The 21,867-nt window shown below is 46.9% G+C and overlaps 1 protein-coding gene across 1 annotated transcript; it reads right to left on the bottom strand.

Moving 5' to 3' along the window:
- Window positions 1-1,088: 1,088 nt before the first annotated feature.
- On the bottom strand, window positions 1,089-20,126 carry zgc:136908 (uncharacterized protein LOC563679 homolog). The gene is made up of 18 exons (XM_035403199.1): window positions 19,963-20,126; window positions 16,633-16,744; window positions 15,464-15,636; window positions 14,336-14,478; window positions 13,206-13,336; window positions 12,504-12,635; window positions 11,932-12,034; window positions 11,335-11,468; window positions 9,662-9,797; window positions 9,019-9,131; window positions 8,612-8,776; window positions 6,688-6,810; window positions 6,092-6,304; window positions 5,602-5,780; window positions 4,542-4,671; window positions 3,871-4,029; window positions 3,184-3,335; window positions 1,089-1,696 (listed from the first exon to the last, which is right to left on the bottom strand). The coding sequence occupies exons 1-18, from the start codon at window positions 19,983-19,985 to the stop codon at window positions 1,591-1,593; spliced, it is 2,427 nt and encodes an 808-aa protein (XP_035259090.1). The 5' UTR covers window positions 19,986-20,126; the 3' UTR covers window positions 1,089-1,590.
- Between the last annotated feature and the right edge of the window lie 1,741 nt (window positions 20,127-21,867).

Below are 21,867 nucleotides of genomic sequence, written 5' to 3'. Positions count from 1 at the left end.
TTTTACCCATTCTCTGAGCTACTTACTGGAGCACCTGTGGAGCAAATGAGGTTTGGCAAATAACATTGTGTCCTGTGCTCACTGAATGGAGCACATACGCACACATGCACACACACACATGCGCACACAGACACATGCACACACACATACGCACACATGCACACACACACACGCACACAGACACATGCACACACACATGCGCACACAGACACATGCACACACACATATGCACACAGACACACGTATACAGACACGCACGCACACAGACACGCACACATACCCACGCAAACACACGCAAGCACGCACAGAGACACACACACACACAGGCATAGACATAAGCACATGCACGCACACAGACACAACACACATGTACGTGTACACACACTCACAGACACAGACATACACATGCACACACACACATGCGCACACAGACACATGCACACACACATACGCACACATGCACACACAGACACATGCACACACACATACGCACACATGCACACACACACATGCGCACACAGACACATGCACACACACATATGCACACATGCACACAGACACACACGTATACAGACACGCACGCACACAGACACACACACATACCCACGCAAACACACGCAAGCACGCACAGAGACACACACACACACAGGCATAGACACACGCACACAGGTACACACATAAGCACATGCACGCACACAGACACAACACACATGTACGTGTACACACACTCACAGACACAGACATACACATGCACCCCATTGATCCTCATGTTAGTGCTGCCAGAAGTCCCAGTCCCGCCTCCTGTTTCCAGCAGGCAGGGAAGGCGATTGGTCCATTTGTGCCTACTGTGATTCAATTGCAGGCAATGAAACAAACAGTTGGTGGGCTTAGCCCCTTTCGTAGCCCCTGGCAACAGAGCCTGCTCACTCTCATCCTGTTGGAGTCCAAAGATGACATCATAACAATATGAGCATTTATACAGTTTCTGAACAATGTGAATGACATTCAGCGTCTTTTTGAAGAGCAAAATATATATTTTAAATTCTTGACGCTAAACTATGAACTCACTGAAACAACATGAGCTGTAATGAATTGTTAGGTCACGGAAAGTGTCAAATGACTAATCAAAATTTTATTCGTTCAATCACATGGAAGGAAAACATTTCAAACAGTCCAATCGCAATGCTCAGTAAATGTCAGCCTTTGCCTAATGACTACCAATGCCTAAAATATAAAACAAATGTAACTTCATAATAATAAAAAAGCACAGTGGTGCAAGTTGATGTATGGTGACTCTTTTGGTACCAATTTCATATTGTATCACGAAGGTAGGTGCCCCGCATTGGTGGCACTGGTTGAAAGTCATCTTGCTTTCACAAACATGTTAACCTCATTGGATGAAATGTGGCGCATAAATGCGCTTTTGTTGTTTCTGGTAGTATTTTCAACAGGCATTTCTTGCTTCATCTATGCAGTATTGTTAGTCTATCAGTAAAAAAAAAAGCTTGATGAGATGGGTGATTCACTGTAAGTTGAAGGTGGAGTGAGGGGGGTAGGAAGGGTTTGGGAGATAGACACCTCTCCCCTTTCTCACTGGTATAGGTCATCATCCCCCTCATCTCTGTACTGGTTACCCTGGTCTCTGCCCCCTGGTCCTGACCCCTGACCCCTGCCTGACTGGGACTCAGAGGGAAACCTGGGAAAGACAGTACAACACAGAGTGTGTGAAGCAATGGAACACACAGAGGTGTGTGTGTGGGCGTGTGTGTGTGTGTGTGTGTGTGCATGTGTGTGCGTGCACGTGTGTGTGTGTGTGTGTGTGCATGCATGGATATGTGTGTGTTGGTGTATGCGAGAGTGTGTAAGTGTGCATGTGTGTTGACTGTATGAGTGTGAGTGTGTGTGAGAGTGTGCTTGTGTGTAAGTGTGTCTATGTCAGTGTGTGAGTGTGTGTGATTGTGCGTGCACACGTGTGTGTTGGTGTATGCGAGAGTGTGTAAGTGTGCATGTGTGTTGACTGTATGAGTGTGAGTGTGTTAGAGTGTGCTTGTGTGTAAGTGTGTCTATGTCAGTGTGTGTGTGTGTGTGTGTGTGAAAGTGTGTGAGTGTGTGTGTGTGTATGTGAGTGTGCACATGTGTGTGAGTGAGTGAGCATGTGTGAGTGTGTGTGTATGAGCGTGTGTGAGTGTGCACGTGTGTGAGTGAGTGTGTAAGCATGTGTGAGTGAGTGTGAGTGAGTGTGTAAGCATGTATGAGCGAGTGTATGTGAGTGTGTAGGCGTGTGAGTGAGTGTGCATGTGTGTGAGTGAGTGTGTAAGCATGTATGAGTGAGTGTGTAAGCGTGTGTGAGTGAGTAAGTGTGTGTGTGTGAGTGTGCACATGTGTGTGAGTGAGTGTGTAAGCGCGTGTGAGTGAGTGTGTAAGAGTGTGTGAGTGAGTGTGTAAGCGTGTGTGAGTGAGTGTGTAAGTGTGTGTGAGTGAGTGTGTAAGCATGTGTGAGTGAGTGTGTAAGTGTGTGTGAGTGAGCGTGTAAGAGTGTGTGAGTGAGTGTGTAAGAGTGTGTGAGTGAGTGTGTAAGAGTGTGTGAGTGAGTGTGTAAGCGTGTGTGAGTGAGTGTGTAAGCGTGTGTGAGTGAGTGTGTAAGCGTGTGTGAGTGAGTGTGTAAGAGTGTGTGAGTGAGTGTGTAAGCGTGTGTGAGTGAGTGTGTAAGTGTGTGTGAGTGAGTGTGTAAGAGTGTGTGAGTGAGTGTGTAAGCGTGTGTGAGTGAGTGTGTAAGTGTGTGTGAGTGAGTGTGTAAGAGTGTGTGAGTGAGTGTGTAAGCGTGTGTGAGTGAGTGTGTAAGCGTGTGTGAGTGAGTGTGTAAGAGTGTGTGAGTGAGTGTGTAAGCGTGTGTGAGTGAGTGTGTAAGCGTGTGTGAGTGAGTGTGTAAGAGTGTGTGAGTGAGTGTGTAAGCGTGTGTGAGTGAGTGTGTAAGAGTGTGTGAGTGAGTGTGTAAGCGTGTGTGAGTGAGTGTGTAAGAGTGTGTGAGTGAGTGTGTAAGCGTGTGTGAGTGAGTGTGTAAGCGTGTGTGAGTGAGTGTGTAAGAGTGTGTGAGTGAGTGTGTAAGCGTGTGTGAGTGAGTGTGTAAGCATGTGTGAGTGAGTGTGTAAGAGTGTGTGAGTGAGTGTGTAAGCGTGTGTGTACCTGAAGTTGCCGAATCCCCGGCTCTGCTGAAGGGTCTGGGCGAACATCTCGTATTTGCGGATGTCGTTGTCACTGACGGAACGGCGGGCGAAGCGCATGGCTTCCTCAAAGTGATCCTTCCTGATCTCTGGGACAGGGTCAGAGTCCTCATCCTGCAGGGCACCGGGGATGCAGAGAGGGACACGGTTTACAGGCATTTAGCAGACGCTCTTATGCAGGGCGACTTACATTGTATCCAATTATACAGCTGGATATATACTGGAGCAGTGCAGGTTAAGTACCTTGCTCAAGGGTACAACGGCAGTGTCCTACTGGGAAAACAGACTCACAGTGTGAAAGAAAAGAATCCAAAGCACTTGCTTTATATTTCAGAGACTTTGAGAGGTATACGAATAACTGTGTGAAAACCATGACATGTATGGATATTGTGTGTGCATGTGTGTGTGTGTACATGCGTGTGTGCATTTGTGTGTGTGTGTGTGTTTGTGTGTGTGTCTACTACTAACTGTACAGAGCAGTGACCCCTACTAATACTCTACGACTCACTGCACAGAGCAGTGGCCCCTACTAATACTCTACTACTCACTCACTGCATAACTGTGCACTAACAAACTCACCATACAGTGTAACAGTAAATGGGACTGTATCTTTGACCATGAAACAAGCGGAAGGTTTTGTAGCCCTGACCATAGCGGTGTCCGGGTGAGACTGCCTCTGTCTCTCTGCGCGCATCTCGGCCTCGATGGCCTCCCGGATGGCCAGCTTACAGGCGCGCTGGCAGATCTCCGTCAGGTCCGCCCCCGAGAAGCCGTCTGTGATCCGGGCCAGATACGGCAGGTCCACATCCTGAAAAACACACACACACACACACACACACACATGCACACATATACACACACACACACGCGCATGCACACATATACACACATATACACACACACACACACGCAAAAACACGCATATGCGCACATATACACACACAAACACACACAAACACACACACACGCACATGCACACATATACACACACACACACACACATGCACACATATACACACACACGCACACACATACACATGCCCACATATACACACACAAACACACACACACACACGTGCACACACGGACAAACATAAATACGCACACACACACACACACACACACATCTTCAAACATTAGTTTCATTGACCTCAGCTGTCAGCTAAAACAGCCTGTTGGGGTGCAGAGTGACTGCACTCAGGGCTCGGTGTGCTGGCATGTCAGAACAAATTAGGACCCCCCGGCCCCGCCCCACTCCCCCACCCTTCAGTGTGAATCCAGCAGCCGCAGATGACATCGAGCGAGAGGCGGGGCGCTTACACGGGCGATGGGGGACTTGCGCAGGTTGGCGGTCAGGATGGCCGACCGGGAGGCCAGGTCGGGCAGGGGGATGTAAATCAGCTGGTCCAGGCGGCCAGGACGCAGAATGGCGGGATCAATGATGTCAGGCCTGGGGAATGAAGAGCAGCCAGTCACACACACACACATACTCTCACACACACACACACACACACACATACTCTCACTCACACACACACACACACACACACACACACACACACACACACACTCACACTCACACTCACACACACACACACACACACATACACATACACATACACACACACACTCACACACACACACACACATATATATGCACACACACACACACACACACACACATATACACACACCACGGCCGGCAGTGGCTATGGGCAGAGGTGGACTCAGCTCACTCAAACGTGCGTCTTGCCCACCCAATCAAAAGTTAAGAAAAAAAAATCTATATTTTTATTTTTATTTTTTTTTGTTCCGCCAATGGAAAAATAGCACAGAAAATACCAATACCGTTTCTAACTTGGGTGGGCAGCCTATGGGTTGAAACAGCTAGCTTCTCTGATGCCGTGTACTGCCAGTTGATTTAATTAGCGGTATTAATGTGATGAGAAGCGCTTTGTCATTTGAATGCATAATACGCAATTCCTCACGCCCACACCTGCCAGCACCCCCCTCAGGTGACCGCACGGGGTGACACCAATCCTAGTGACGCCACTGCGCCCAAGCTGCCCACCTATTACTTCTACCAGCCCACCCTAATACAGTAGGCTAAAACCAGCCCTGATACACACACACACACATACACACACATATATGCACACACACACACAAGCACATGTGCAAACACACACACACATACACACATATATATGCACACGCACATATGCACACACACACACACACACACACACACATATATGCACGTGCACATATGCACACACACACATGTACATATGCACACACACACACAAGCACATATGCGCACACACACACACACACACACACACACTCTTGCACACACAGAAGACTTCAGGCTCCAGACCTATTGGTGGCTCCGATGATGAAGACGTTCTTCTTGTTGGTCATGCCGTCCATCTCGGTCAGGATCTGATTTATGACTCGATCGGCCGCGCCCCCTGCATCTCCGGCCCCGCCCCCGCGAGACTTGGCAATTGAGTCCAGCTCATCAAAGAAGAGGATGCAAGGAGCCGCCTGTCTAGCCTGAGGTCAAGAGGTCAAGGGTCAGGGGTCAAACCAGAGGACTACGGAGACTTCAAAGCGTCAGTAATAATGTCTTTATTTGATGGTAAATGATGGACTGGTCTTTCCTGGTTCCTCCACTTGTTTAATTCCTGTGTTCCATACCTCTACTAACCTCCCATTGTACCCTTTCACTTTCCAACCCTTCCCATTGCATTTAGCAGAAGCTCTTGTCCACAGTGACATGGATTTTACATTCTGTATTTACAGTATAAACCTGCCCGTCATACCCAAGGCCTTGGCCCCTCGCCTCACAGGCCCCGCCCCCTCACCTTGTCGAAGACGTCCCTGACGTTAGCCTCCGACTCCCCAAACCACATGGTCAGCAACTCGGGACCCTTTATGGACACAAAGTTGGCCTGGCACTCGTTGGCAATGGCCTTGGCCAGCAGGGTCTTGCCACAGCCTGGGGGCCCATAGAAGAGCACGCCGCGGGAGGGGGTCATCCCAAACTTGAGAAATTTGTCTGGGTACTCCACCGGGTACTAGAGCATGGGCAGGGGGGAGAAGAAAGGGTCTCAGGTACAGAGGAAGCTGAGGGGTACAGGTGTATATTAGGGTAGCTGAGGGGTACAGGTGTATATCAGGGTAGCTGAGGGGTACAGGTATATATTAGGGTAGCTGAGGGGTACAGGTGTATATTAGGGTAGCTGAGGGGTACAGGTGTATATCAGGGTAGCTGAGGGGTACAGGTATATATTAGGGTAGCTGAGGGGTACAGGTGTATATCAGGGTAGCTGAGGGGTACAGGTGTATATCAGGGTAGCTGAGGGGTACAGGTGTATATTAGGGTAGCTGAGGGGTACAGGTGTATATTAGGGTAGCTGAGGGGTACAGGTATATATTAGGGTAGTTGAGGGGGCATTACCTGCACAAGCTCTTGCAGCTCCCTTTTCACCTCCTCCAGGCCCCCGATGTCCTCCCAGTTCACCTGCGGAACCTCCGCCACCGTCTCCCTCAGAGCTGAGGGGTTACTCTGGCCCAGGGCCCACTGACAGACAGACATGCAGGCAGGCAGACAGACAGACAGACAGACAGGCAGACAGACAGACAGGCAGGCAGACAGACAGACAGACAGACAAACAGGCAGACAGACAGACAGACAGGCAGGCAGGCAGGCAGACAAACAGACAGACAGACAGACAGATATGCAGACAGGCAGAGAGACAGACAGGCAGGCAGACAGTCAGGTAGTCAGGCAGGCAGACAAACAGACAGACAGACAGGCAGGCAGGCAGGCAGACAGACAGACAGGCAGACAGATGGATGGACGGCCAGACAGACAAACATACAGACCAGGGTAAAATAATCAGGAAATACTTAAGATTCTGGTAAAACTCCTGAAAATCAGACAGTATGAAAAACAACATAGATTTTCACTTCAAATGTGAGAGAAAAGGTGATTGACTGGGTGCTTAAAGGGTGTCTCATTCATTCCTCCTGCAAACTCTCTCCAGGCAGCACACAGATGATGTAACTGCAGCACACAAATTATCTGCTCCTCCGGTTCCCCAGGGAGAAGGGCTATTGGGTAACACTGACCAACCCTGCGCATTGTATATCTAATCAGTGCGAGCAATACTGCTGTTATCCTTTTCAAATGGAGGCCAAAGTTACAGTCGAGGCTAAATAGCAGCAATAACCAAATACTGGCCTGTAAAATACACTGTTATTAACCAGCCAGTCCCCAGCTATAAAAAAAACTCTTTCATAAAGGCTTTGGTATAATTGAAGAGTTTAAAAAAAACTGATGTTTTGTTTTTTTAAATCCTGAAAAAGCCCATTTTGTGCCAAAAATGTTCTGGTATTTTCACTTGTTGTTTTTCGGTTTAAATATATTTATGGATATGCCAAACAAATAAAGACTTTTAAAACATCTAATTATCTTTCCTCTAAAAAAAGAGTGCCTCGCAGCTTCAGGAAATACGTCCAATTATTGCATTTTGTCCCTTATTTTGTCTTTCTTAATCAAATGAGAAGGTCCTTCTATCCCAAGAGCACTTTGTCTCAAAGAGCAGCTTGCTACTTACACTTACATTACACTTTGGCGTCTTTCTGTTCGCAAGATTTTGCCAAACTGGCTGCTTGCTTGCAGATACCAAGAATACACCAGACTGACCAAAGCATTGGGACAAGTATTGTTTAAGGGTTCCTTTATCTAGATTTTTCCAAACTCTGCAGACCAGCCAGAACTTAAACAACCACACAAGCTACACCTACCACACAGCTCTTAATCTGCAAGGCCACACCCACAAACCAGCCCTCAACCAACCAGGCTCCACCCACCATACAGCCCCAAAACAATCACCTAGACTCCACCCACCATGCACATATTATGGACACATTTACCACATCTTTCCTCCTGTAAATGTCATCAGAGAATGAATACCATTAAAAACCTCTGTTAAATCCTTATCATAACAGTACCTACTGGAATTCAGTATTGACCCACAGGTAAAGTGTGAGCAAATATTGTACTTAAAGTAGATTTTCAATGTACTTGCATTTTCTGATGATTTGCTCCATGAATCTTCAGTCACTAATGTTAATTATTGGCATTATATAATATAATATAATATAAATATTATGTAAAATCTGTGTGTACAGTAAGCTCTCTTTCACTTGACAGTGTGTTGGAAATTGATCTTATTTTGATATTGTAAATTACTCCTCGATAGATTTCTGGAGGGAGGCTGATACTTCTGCTGGGTGTATTGAACATATACCCCCACCCCCACCCCCCACCCCCCAACAACAACCCAGAAGGAGTTCGCGACGGGAGTGTGGCTGACCCGGAAGTCGTCCATGGTGACGGCGAGGGAGTTGAGGAGGTCGGCGTCTATGGTCTCGTCCTCCAGGTCGATGAGCGTCATCTTCTTCCGGATGGCCTGCAGCGCGGCCTCGGAACACAGCGCGGCCATGTCCGCCCCCACGTGCCCGTGCGTCTCCTTGGCGATCTGTGAGACGGACAGGGCATTGAGACACTTTCCTCTGTGGCGAGGCCGGTGACCTGCCTGCACACCTGCCACACCTGTTCCACAACTTAAGACTGACGCTGAAAACACGGACAGTTCAAATTTATGTTTCTCCGTTCATTTCTTTTGTCCCCTTTAACTCTCCTTTGTTCTCCGTTCCTCTTCCCCTCCCCACATCTCCTCTCATCTCTGTGTTCTCTCTCTCTCCTCCCCTGCTCTCATACCATTTCCAGGTCCACGTCGTCAGCCAGTTTCATGTTCTTGGTGTGAATTTGCACAATCTCAAGCCGCCCTGTGGAGTCTGGAATTCCAATGTCAATCTCCCGATCAAACCGCCCTGTACAGACAGACAGGCAGACAGACAGACAGACAGACAGACAAACAGACAAACAGGCAGAGAGACCGGCAGGCAGGTCGACAGACAGACAGACAGACAGACAGACCCTTGATATTACTGTTATTACCTCGCTCACCACTGAAAAATCTGTGTTACAGTTCGTGTATGTTTAGCATGCATATTTTGGCAGTATCTTCTGCTGAATTTACCATTACTTCTGTCCTCTCTCAACTACAAAAGGTTCTGGTTGTCAACAGGAGTTTCTAGTGATTTACTGTATATCAGTACAGAATATTCAGTCACACAGTCAGTACTGTACTTTCTCACATACCTTAATGACTTTTCAGAGGACATATAAAGCCAAGATGTTTTGGCTTTCAATGTTAGGAACTCAAAATGAATGATATGGTGGATGTATAGAATCCTTCATGTTAGCATCTCTCTCTCTGTCACTCTTTCTTAATCTCTCTCTCTCACTCTGTCACTCTCTCTCTCTCTCTATCCCTCCCTCCCACAGAGTTCCCTCTGACCAAAGCGGCGCAGGGCGGGGTCCACGCTGTTGGGCCGGTTGGTTGCTGCCATGACGACCACATGGGCGCGCTGCTTCAGGCCGTCCATGAGGGTGAGGAGCTGCGATACGATTCGCCGCTCCACCTCCCCGTGAGTCTGAGAGAGAGAGAGAGAACGCACACAAACGAGCCTGAACAACTGATGCAAGAGAGGGTAGCACTGACACCACACAGCACAGACACCACCACCCCACCACACGACACAGACACCACCACACCACCACACAGCACAGACACCACCACACCACCACACCACCACACAGCACAGACACCAGCACACCACCACAAGACACAGACACCACCACACCACCACACAGCACAGACACCAACACACCACCACAAGACACAGACACCACCACACCACCATGCTACACAGATACCACCACACCACCACATAACACAGACACCACCACATAGCACAGACACCACTATATAACACAGACACCACCACGCAACACTAGCTGACGTTATACAACATCTACTGACAACAAGTAGCACACACCAGTTGTACAGAGACATAGACAAGCATTGTCACCATGTACTCCCACCACAAACCGACACTACTCACCTACTGATAGAAAAGAACATACAATGACACTATAAAACATTTACTGACACCACGGAAACCACACAGACACCATAAAGTACAGTGTATGTACTCACCCAACCGAATACAATGACACAATAAATTGGCATAAAATATCTACTGACACCCACAAACACACAAGGAGACTGAAGAGATTTTTTGAAACCATGGAACACCATCCTTACATCCTTATAAACCAGTGGGACTCAGTCTCCAGTCCTGGATTCAATCAAGGGTTGCAGTGCCTGCAGGTTTTTGGGCATTTCATTCGGCTACATTAATATTAATATTAATACACTTCATTTTCGTTATTGATTGGCTACAGAGTGAAAAACCTTGATTCCATGGCTCAGTATTTACAGACTCCCCAGACTACACTAAGACTGTAGAGGCTGCATAGTCGCACCACGGAGTCATGGAGTTCTGACTCAGCAAAACCAGGCCCCGTTTTAGGCAAAAGAGCAGTTACCTAGGGTGCTATTCGTCTGGGGGGGGGGGGGGGGGCTGAGATCCATGCATTTCATCCATGATAGTCAGGGGCACCCTGCCATCAGTCCCCCACCACACACATACACGTCCACAGTTCACAGTCTTGCCTAAGGCAACAGAAAAGCTAGAGCTGTGCTTGGCGGAATACACACCATCACCGTAGAAACACATGCTGCCGCAACAGGGGTGCATGTGAACCTGACAATACAAACACAGCCACTATGGCTTGGGGGCGTCAAACTCAAGTGCTGGAGTGGTTTCCTTCTGCTCAGCAGCAAAGCAGGCCCTGGAAACAAGACGTGTGGACTTCTCACCCCGTCAGTGACTCGTAAGTGTCAGTCCCTTGTAATAAATCGCATAGTAAGTGCTGAGACACACCAGACACCAGCAGATACTGCGGCCATCTTGGACTGGAGTCAGACACTCCAGCAAGGAAGGAATGCACTGCCTCCACAAAACTGACATTGGCACTCCAGAAGCAATGTACGGAGTCTTCAGAACGTGCACAGACACAGAACACAGTCTCTTCCTCCTCCACCCTTGTCCTCCTCTTTCTCACCTTCTCCCTCTTGGGCGCAATGGCGTCCAGCTCATCGATGAAGATGATGGCTGGGGCATTTTTCTCCCCCTCCTCGAAGGCTTTGCGCAAGTTACTCTCCGACTCTCCTGCCAGCTTGCTCATTATTTCTGGGCCTGGGGGCAACAACGAGTGCAACAAAAAGGACATACATCTGAGTGATATGAGAGGGCAACATTGAGTGTGACACACAGGAAACAGGCAGCCTGAGTGATATGAGAGGACAACATTGAGTGTGACACACAGGAAACAGGCAGCCTGAGTGATATGAGAGGACAACATTGAGTGTGACACACAGGAAACAGGCAGCCTGAGTGATATGAGAGGACAACATTGAATGTGACACACTGGAAACAGGCAGCCTGAGTGATATGAGAGGACAGCATTGAATGTGACACACTGGAAACAGGCAGCCTGAGTGATATGAGAGGACAGCATTGAGTGTGACACACAGGAAACAGGCAGCCTGAGTGATATGAGAGGACAACATTGAGTGTGACACATAGGAAACTCATAACCTGAGTGATATGAGAGAAAACCTGTGGCAGCCCCGCCCCCATCATAGGGAAACTATCTCACCATTGATGAGGAAAAAGAAGGCTCCGGTCTCGTTAGCCACGGCCCGAGCCACCAGGGTCTTCCCCGTTCCCGGTGGACCATACAGCAGAATCCCCCGTGGAGGCTGAGTGGGCAGTGGGGAGAAGGATTGGAGGCAGATTTTCCATACATGGCAACCTTACACTAGAGCGAGTTTCATGTGGCTGGATTCAACTAGGCAGGAGATGTTTCTACAAGGCAAGGACTTCAGAATATACGGTACACAATTCTCTACACAACATAGGTCAATCAATACTTAATTAAATTAGCTTGACTGAATGAATAAGTAATTTAATGGACAACTCTTGTCTGATTAATTGACTGACTGGCTGTTTAACTGAATTGTTGATTTGACTGATTGATTCATGCATTCATTAGAAGATGAGAGCGTTAGAATATTTGATGGATGAGAACAGGTACCTCATCACACATGGACCTAACCGTCTACAGAGGGATCTGGTTGGTTGAATAAATGATGACTGATTGGACAATTGAGCTTTTTTTTTTTTTTTTCAATTTATTGACTAACTTTGATTGGTTGGTTTGTGGCTCACCTTCACTCCGATGGCTTTGAAGAGCCCTGGGTGGCGAAGTGGCAGCTCCACCATCTCCTTAATCTGGGCCAGCTGTTTGCGGCATCCGCCGATGTCATCATAGCCAATGTCATTCAGGCTCTCCTCCTCATCCTTGCGTGGAATACGGCACAGACCAATGACCCCAGTCACTTTCCTCTCCACATGAAAACACTGGCCTTCACTCAATTAACATTCATCTGTGGTTTTGACTTACAAGCAAACACAAGCACCGCTCTTTTTATTCGCAAACTAAGTTAAGCCAGTTCTTTGCAGTGACCACTGAACTCAAGTTGTGCTTGTGAAGAAAATAAATCTTTCTTTTAATTGCATGTCATGGATAAATGACTGATTGAATCCCAGCCTTTCCAGAATGCATTAAAATGACCAAATAATATAAACAAATTATTCACTTCTAGATACTTACTATATCTCAATTCACACAGCAGTGGAAATAATGTTTATTTTATATTGCAATGTTTATCTCATTACTGCACACAGATTCAGCCAGAATAATGTCAGCAAAGCCCAGAGCTTTGTAACAGAATCCTAAGAAGAATTAGTTCATTGTTACAGCTACACAGCTATAGATAGCAATAATCAGTAGTTAAGAATAATATCATTCAAAATTTAGTTAAACCCCCCCCCCCTCCCAGACCCCCCACCTCCTCCCAGACCCCCCACCTCTCTTTTGATGGGTTCCCCCTCACAGTGGATGATGGTGTCAGGGGCGACGATGCAGTGGGGGACGGGGTCTGTCTCCACGATCTTAAACTCCACTGCCCTCATGCCCCCTCTCACCAGGAAGATGTCCCCTGCAGACAGATCATTCGCCCCAGGTGGGTGCCAGAGAGCAGTCAGTCATCATCTCACTGGTAGAAGATCCATTCATACCCACACATGTGAAATGCAGACCTTGGCCAAACACATATTATTAAAAAATACTCTCTTCGGATGCTGGAAAAAATATTGAAACCATTCCAGCAGATCCCTGACACATTTTCAGTGTAACATGTAACAAACCAAAACGTTGGTTACACATTTCACATGTGAAATGCAAACTTTTGCCACACACATATTTGAAATACTCTCTTTGGATGCTGGAAAAAATATTGAAACCATTCCAACAGATCTCTGACACATTTACAGTGAAACATGTAACTAACCAAAACGTACATTTATATAAAAGACATCCCTTTCTGAATATTGGTGAAATTGTATTATTATTGATGGATTGTTTTTTAAATTGTCAATAATCTGACGACTGAAGACTCACCTTTTCAGGCTGCACCTCTCTCCATCCCTCCCTACCTCCCTGTAGTCTCTAATTGACTATGTAAGCTTAGGTTTGTAGCTAGATAAGCTGTTTATCTTAGTTTATTTTAGTTATTGCACTCATGTCTACTTAATTATTGCTTGTATTATTTGCATAGGCTGCTTTGTTGCTGCTTTTGTTTGTATTGATCAGATTAACCTACAGGGTCCAAGTTAAACTACGCGGTCGCTCCCTGCACTTGGAACTGTACTTCCCTCTAGGGTTTTCAACACTTGTTCCTGTTTATGGTTATACACTTTGTTGTACGTCGCTCTGGATAAGACCGTCTGCCAAATGCCTATAATGTAATGTAGTCTGTAGTAATTCAAAATAACTTTTCTGGAATCTAAAGGGTTAGAATATTTAAAATGATTTCACCAAGGTCTGGTGAATATCTGTATATGATGTCACACCACGCATCATTAAGATAAAAACTGTGAGCATCAGCATTGCCACCCCGAAAATGCTTAGGTGCATGTTAGAAAGGTGGAGCTCCTACCCTTGTGCACAGGGCGGTACGCCTCTAGGAAGTAGGGTTTGAGGAAGACCTCAAACAGGTTCCCTGTGAGCCCTTGGATCGTGTCGTCTATGGGCAGGACGTGGATGCGTTTGCCGTATTTAACGTCCGGGCAGGCCTGGATGCTGGGGACACACAGAGGAGTGAGAAACAATGCCCGCGCAACTCTCAACCGCACTTGATGACCTAGTGATGTCATCTAAATGTCACACTCACACTCCAGGCACCTGATGACAACGCCCGGTGCATGTTCTCCATGTTGTCCTATGACAGCTCTCTGTTACCCCTCTGACTAATATATAATGACATCACACCATATCTGCCTTCCTCACACCCTGATGACATTGCCCTGTACCTGACCTTTTTGTTACCTGATGACACCATGTTTTAAGCTGCCAAATGACATCACACTCTACCTACTCTAAATGGCACTAGATGACATCACCCTGTTTTCTCATGTTCATGACAATATGATCCTGTAACTGTCCTGTCCAGTATCTAATGACATCACTGTAACTGTCCTCTCCAGTACCTGTGGACATCACCGTAACTGTCCTTTCCACTGCCTGGTGACATCACTGTACCTGTCTCCCTCAGTACCTGATGACATCACCGTACCTGTCCCCCTCAATACCTGGTGACATCACTGTACCTGTCCCCCTCAGTACCTGGTGACATCACTGTACCTGTGCCCCTCAGTACCTGATGACATCACTGTACCTGTGCCCCTCAGTACCTGATGACATCACTGTATCTGTACCCCTCAGTACCTGGTGACATCACTGTACCTGTGCCCCTCAGTACCTGATGACATCACTGTACCTGTGCCCCTCAGTACCTGATGACATCACTGTATTTGTGCCCCTCAGTACCTGATGACATCACTGTATCTGTACCCCTCAGTACCTGATGACATCACTGTATCTGTGCCCCTCAGTACCTGATGACATCACTGTATCTGTGCCCCTCAGTACCTGATGACATCACTGTGCCTGTGGCCCTCAGTACCTGATGACATCACTGTGCCTGTGGCCCTCAGTACCTGATGACATCACTGTGCCTGTGGCCCTCAGTACCTGATGACATCACTGTGCCTGTGCCCCTCAGTACCTGATGACGTCGCCGAGGCGAACGCGCAGGTTGTTGCGCGTGACGCGGTTCATGCGCACGCGCTCCTCTGCGCAGGTTTCGTCCGTCAGCACGATGCAGACGGTCTGCCGCCGCTTCCGCCCCCGCAGCACCACGGTGTCGCCGCGGAACAGCTGAAGCACCTCCATCTTCACCTGGAGGAGGAGGAGGAAGAGGAAGGAAGAGACAAACTGACCAGTGAAACACAATGAAAAAACCCTTTCCAGAAATGGACTCAGATATACTGAAATGAAATTAATAGAATATCGTAGAATATAGAATATTGTAGAACATAGTCCTGAAGCTGCAGGCTATGCTGATCTTTGATGTCACTGTTAATTGGTCAATTAGGTAGCTGATCACAAAATGAACTCACTCCACTCTGATTCTTGCATCGGAAATGGTTGCTGATTTTTAGGTCAGAGCAAATGTCTGAACTAGAGTTTGACACCTGTGGTCTAGAGCATTAGCGGACAGTTTAATAAAGAACAGTCCATTGAAAACTTCACAGAGAGGGACAACGTTATGGTTGCCATTTCCTATGTTAGCAGTTGCATGGATTCCAGAGAGAAGTGGGAAGAAGAAGGTTGAAGAGTGTTTCATGTGTAAGTCCGCTTGCAGATGAAAGCTCTGTATCCATCTGTTTTGTCTGTGATTTTAAGTCTGTGTTGTCAATATTTGTTGAGGATCTGGTGAGACTTCCTCGGTCTGGAATATTGCACAGTGTTTGGGAAAGGAGGATATTCCACAGTTGAAAATATAATTTAAAGGAAAGAAGGTTGCAGTAATTTTCAAATTGAAGATGGGAGAATTTTCTTGGGCAGAGCAGTGGGTTCAGTGAGGAAGACTAACTGTATTGATCAATAGTACAGCACAGTGTGAGATTTTTTATTCAATAAATATCATTTTTTGCTTGAGTTTTTCCATGATGTTGTGTGATGTGTGTGTAAGAATGAGGGAATTTATTGGTGTTGTGAGTATTGTGAACGTTGTGAATGTAACGTGTGCTTACCTGAGCCAGGTAAAACCCAGCACTAACCTGAGACAGATAACATACTCACCTGTGACAAGTAACCCAACACTCACCAGACAGGTAACCCAATACTCACCTGAGCCAGATAACATGCCTGAGAGAGCGAACGCACGCTCACCTGAGACAGACACACAATGCTGTTGTCCTCATTCAGAGCCTCGTCCACGACGAGCCGGTTTGGGCGTTGCTTCTGCTTCAAAATGGCGGTGGAGTAGTCCTCCCCTTTCGGGCTGCTCAGAGGAACACAGGTAAGGCCTAATTTCTCTGTATTAGGGAAATAAGTCTGGCATGCAGTCTTATGCTGTTTAGCGCATATGTACAAACGCAGTTACAGGTATTTTCAGTCCAACGTATTCCCAAATATAGCTATGCAACCCATGTTGTGGAATTGAATTCTGACCTCATCTGACTCCATGACAAGGAATCCCACAGAATGTTGTGGAAGCGGGCATAGCATCACCAAGCGGTGGGGGGGGGGGGGTTCATTTGGCAAAGCAACCCCTCAGCTCATACTTTTCATGCCAAGTGTGTTAATCTGCGCTCTCCAGAATTTACGCAACAAGACAAGCGTACAAATACAAATGGGCATTCCAATTTACGATAAGGGATGGAAACTAATTAATGATAAAGTAGCACTACAAATGCATACAAATAACAGGAAAGGTCAGCTTTCAGACAAACTGAAAACTGAATTTAAAATAGGCATTCTACTGTTACTACAGATTTTGGAGTGTCTGTGTATGCGTGTGTGTGTGTGTGTGTGTGGGTGTGTGTGAGTGTGTGTGAGTGTGTGTGTGTGACTGTGTGTGTGTGTGTGTGTGTGTGTGTGTGTGTGGGTGTGTGTGTGTGTGTGTGTGTGTGTGTATGTGTGTGTGAGTGTGGGTGCGTGTGCGTGTGTGTGTGGGTGTGTGTGTGTGTGTGTGTGTGTGTGTGAGTGTGTGTGTGTGAGTGTGAGTGAGTGAGTGAGTGTGTGTGTGTGTGTGTGTGTGTGTGTGAGTGTGTGAGTGTGTGAGTGTGTGTGTGTGTGTGTGTGTGTTCCCAGTCCAAAGGCTGTGAGTCACAGAACACACGGCCGCCCTTTAGGGAACCTCATTATCTGCCACCGTCTCCGTCTGTATTCAGCACACACAGCTGAATACTCACTGTAAAGAGCAGTGACCCCCTACTAATACTCTACTACTCACTGTACAGAGCAGTGACCCCCTACTAATACTCTACTACTCCCTGTACAGAGCAGTGACCCCCTACTAATACTCTACTATTCACTGTACAGAGCAGTGGCCCCCTACTAATACTCTACTACTCACTGTACAGAGCAGTGGCCCCCTACTAATACTCTACTACTCACTGTACAGAGCAGTGACCCTCTACTAATACTCTACTACTCACTGTACAGAGCAGTGACCCCCTACTAATACTCTACTACTCACTGTACAGAGCAGTGACCCCCTACTAATACTCTACTACTCACTGTACAGAGCAGTGACCCCCTACTAATATTCTACTACTCACTGTACAGAGCAGTGACCCCCTACTAATACTCTACTACTCACTGTACAGAGCAGTGACCCCCTACTAATACTCTACTATTCACTGTTCAGAGCAGTGACCCCTACGAATACTCTACTATTCACTGTACAGAGCAGTGGCCCCCTACTAATACTCTACTACTCACTGTACAGAGCAGTGGCCCCCTACTAATACTCTACTACTCACTGTACAGAGCAGTGACCCTCTACTAATACTCTACTATTCACTGTACAGAGCAGTGACCCCCTACTAATACTCTACTATTCACTGTACAGAGCAGTGACCCCATACTAATACTCTACTACTCACTATACAGAGCAGTGACCCCCTACTAATACTCTACTATTCACTGTACAGAGCAGTGACCCCCTACTAATACTCTACTACTCACTGTACAGAGCAGTGACCCCCTACTAATACTCTACTACTCACTGTACAGAGCAGTGACCCCCTACTAATACTCTACTACTCACTGTACAGAGCAGTGACCCCCTACTAATACTCTACTATTCACTGTACAGAGCAGTGACCCCCTACTAATACTCTACTATTCACTGTACAGAGCAGTGACCCCCTACTAATACTCTACTACTCACTGTACAGAGTAGTGACCCTTACTAATACTCCACTAATACTCTACTACTCACTCTACAGAGCAGTGACCCCCTACTTATACTCTACTACTCTCTCATACATGCACACTACTATGCATACAAAGACACATAGTACACAACAGTAAACTCACTATTCATACACTCACATGCACACACAAATACACACACACACACACTCACTGACATGTACACATGCACATGTGCATAGATGCAAGTATGCTGACTCACTCTCACACACACAAACACACACACATGAACACACAAATACACACACACACACACACGCACACACGCACACACACACACACACAGCCCAGCTCCTGTTACCCAATGTGACCAGGAGAGTCTGTATTTAGAACGCAGTACAGCTCTGTTTACCCCAAAGATAGGCCGAGGACCTCACAGCCATAAATTCAACAGGCAGTTCCATTCCCTCAAAACTCTTTCTCTCTCTCTCTGTTGTGTGTTTTTGTATTTACTGTAACACTTTGTGCGTGTATATGTGTGTGTGTGTATGTAAGATATTGAATGCTCTAAACCGTAGTACAGGCCTTGCTCTCTCTCTCTCTCTCTCTCTCAATTTCAAAGTGTTTTATTGCCATGGCAAATAGAGTTGTGTGTGTATTTTAAAAAAATGAACGAATTGTGCAACTGTGTCACTCTGATCTCTCTCTCACTCTCTCACTCTCTCTCTCTCTCTCTCTCTCTCTCTCTCTCTCTCTCTCAAATGGTCCCTGTGTTGGTCTCAGCTCATGTAACTGACAATGCCTGCCCAGCTCCCAACCCCAGCGCCCATTCCAGCTTCCAGAACCTGCCGTCCGGAGCAGAATGGCGGTATGGCGGAATGAAATGCCAGGACAACAGCAGCAGCGCAACACCGCCACTCCCCATGACACCGACACACACAAATACACACATATACATACTCTCACTGGTCACAAAAAAACACACACAACACACATACAACACGCTAACGCAGACACACACACACATGCAAACAAACAAACAAACAAACACACACAGACACACACAAAACACACATGCACGCTAACACACACAAACACATGCACACGCAACACAAGTTAACTCACACATACACACAAACAAATAAACAAACACACACACAGACACACACAAAACACACATGCACGCTAACACACACAAACACATGCACACGCAACACAAGTTAACTCACACATACACACAAACAAATAAACAAACACACACACAGACACACACAAAACACACATGCACGCTAACACACACAAACACAGACACACATACACACACGGAGCTGTACTCACTCTGTTCCCCCGGAGGCCGGCATCCTCAGGCTGGGTCTGGGGGCTGAAGGCTGGGTAAAGGGCTGCTGGGTAACTCGCGCTCTGATGGTCGGGTGAAAGTGACCGTGTTCAGGACGGCTGGATGCCCCCTCTCTGCCAGCTGACAGCCGACCCCATGCCTGGCTGGGGATCGCCCCCACCCCCCGTCGCTCTCCCCCACGCCCCCCTCCTCTCTTCAGCCCTGGAGCCCATCCCAGCACAGATACAGTATCATACCCCTGTCCCCTCTCTGTTTCTATCACACACAAACAAGCGCACGCACAAAAACACACACACACAGGCACACACACGCCCACACAGGCACGCACACACACACACACTCACTCACGTTCACTTTTGCAAATGGAACTTTCCGGTAGTACAATAAAAGCCTGAAGACTAGTCTGCATTGTAAAATTGTGTGGCTGTAAAGGACACACAGGAATAAACGCATGCACACACACACACACACAGCGGACTCCACCTACAGGAATATCCTTATGCAACAAAAACATTTTTCACACATGAAGATCCATTCATGATCTGTCCATCTGTCCATTAGTGCTAATGCAGTTCTGTGATCAAAACCTGAGGTTTTCAACTCCAGCTAAGCATCTACCTGGTGCACAGGACAAATGAGACCTAGGTACCTCATTAGTAACCCCTCGATAGAATGGCGGCATGAGCTCCAATCACTGCTGAACTCATGGCAGGTCCCATCCACCCTGAAGATCCACATGGCAGCCATTTTCACCATGCATTCAGAGATGTACTGACAACATACCGTCAGTTACAGTGAAAAACCAGTGAGGTATAACGCTCAGCGAAGTGAACTCAAGTGACGGACAACTCCAGCGCGGACCCTTGCCAAGTGCCACCTGTTGTTTGTACCCTCGGGAAAGCAAAGCAAGCAAGATACTTCAGTCTGAATTTATTCAGTATGTATCCAGCTGTATGAATTCACAGCAAGTAAACCCCTGGCCCTGCCACCCCCCACCCCAAGATGTGAATGTGAAGATTCCTTCACGGCGGTGCAGCACAGCGGGTAGAGAAATGGGATCGTCTCCCAGGAAGTGATGGGTTTGGCTCCTGTGCACGGCCCCCACTGCTGCCCTCTCTGACACGGTGCATCATTTGCGCAACTTCGGTAAATAAACTGCGACCCGAGACAGGCCTTCATACGAAACTCCCACGGTTAAGAACAAGGCAATTTTAGGTCAAAGGCTACGGATAGCAACAACCATGTACTGCATAGGCACAGCTACCAGGCCTAGTGTGGTAAGGTGCCAATGTCCACAAGTGAAATAGGCACTGCTGCTCATTTTTTTTGGAAATAAATACTTCTAGGGAGGTCTGGAGAGTCGCTAGATCTATGCTATGTTGGCAACAGTGTTGCCTGTGCAGAAATAAGACATACCTTTAAGTTTGCCTAACATGCAAGCAATGAGTATCAAATTTGTTTTCTTTCATATTTTTATTCAAAAGCTCTTTTTATTCCTTTACAAAAAAAAAAAACCAAAAAAAAAAAAAACAGAATGAAACAGGAAACCAAGCAATAATGGTGCACATTTCTCTTCAAGAAATAATAACAACAACAATAACAATAATTAAAAAAAGGCTGAATAAATTCATATTCCGCACTCAGTTTAATTTGGTGCAGGACACACACAAAGAAACCCTGGGGCAGGCAGCGATATTGCACAGGCCTGCACATTTTCCCACACAGCAAGTCGTCATATTCATATAACAGGTTGTGGAGGGATTCCTTTGAATAAAATAACCGTAAAAAAGAATGCCATAAAAAATGTTTTCACTCATATGCCCTTCAGTCACTAAAGTGCATCTTATCTATTAAAATCCTGAAAACACAGAATTTGGGCAACAATT

Source organism: Anguilla anguilla, chromosome 2, assembly GCF_013347855.1.
Source record: "Anguilla anguilla isolate fAngAng1 chromosome 2, fAngAng1.pri, whole genome shotgun sequence".
NCBI lineage: Eukaryota > Metazoa > Chordata > Actinopteri > Anguilliformes > Anguillidae > Anguilla > Anguilla anguilla.
This window is presented reverse-complemented; position numbering and strand designations above follow the sequence as displayed.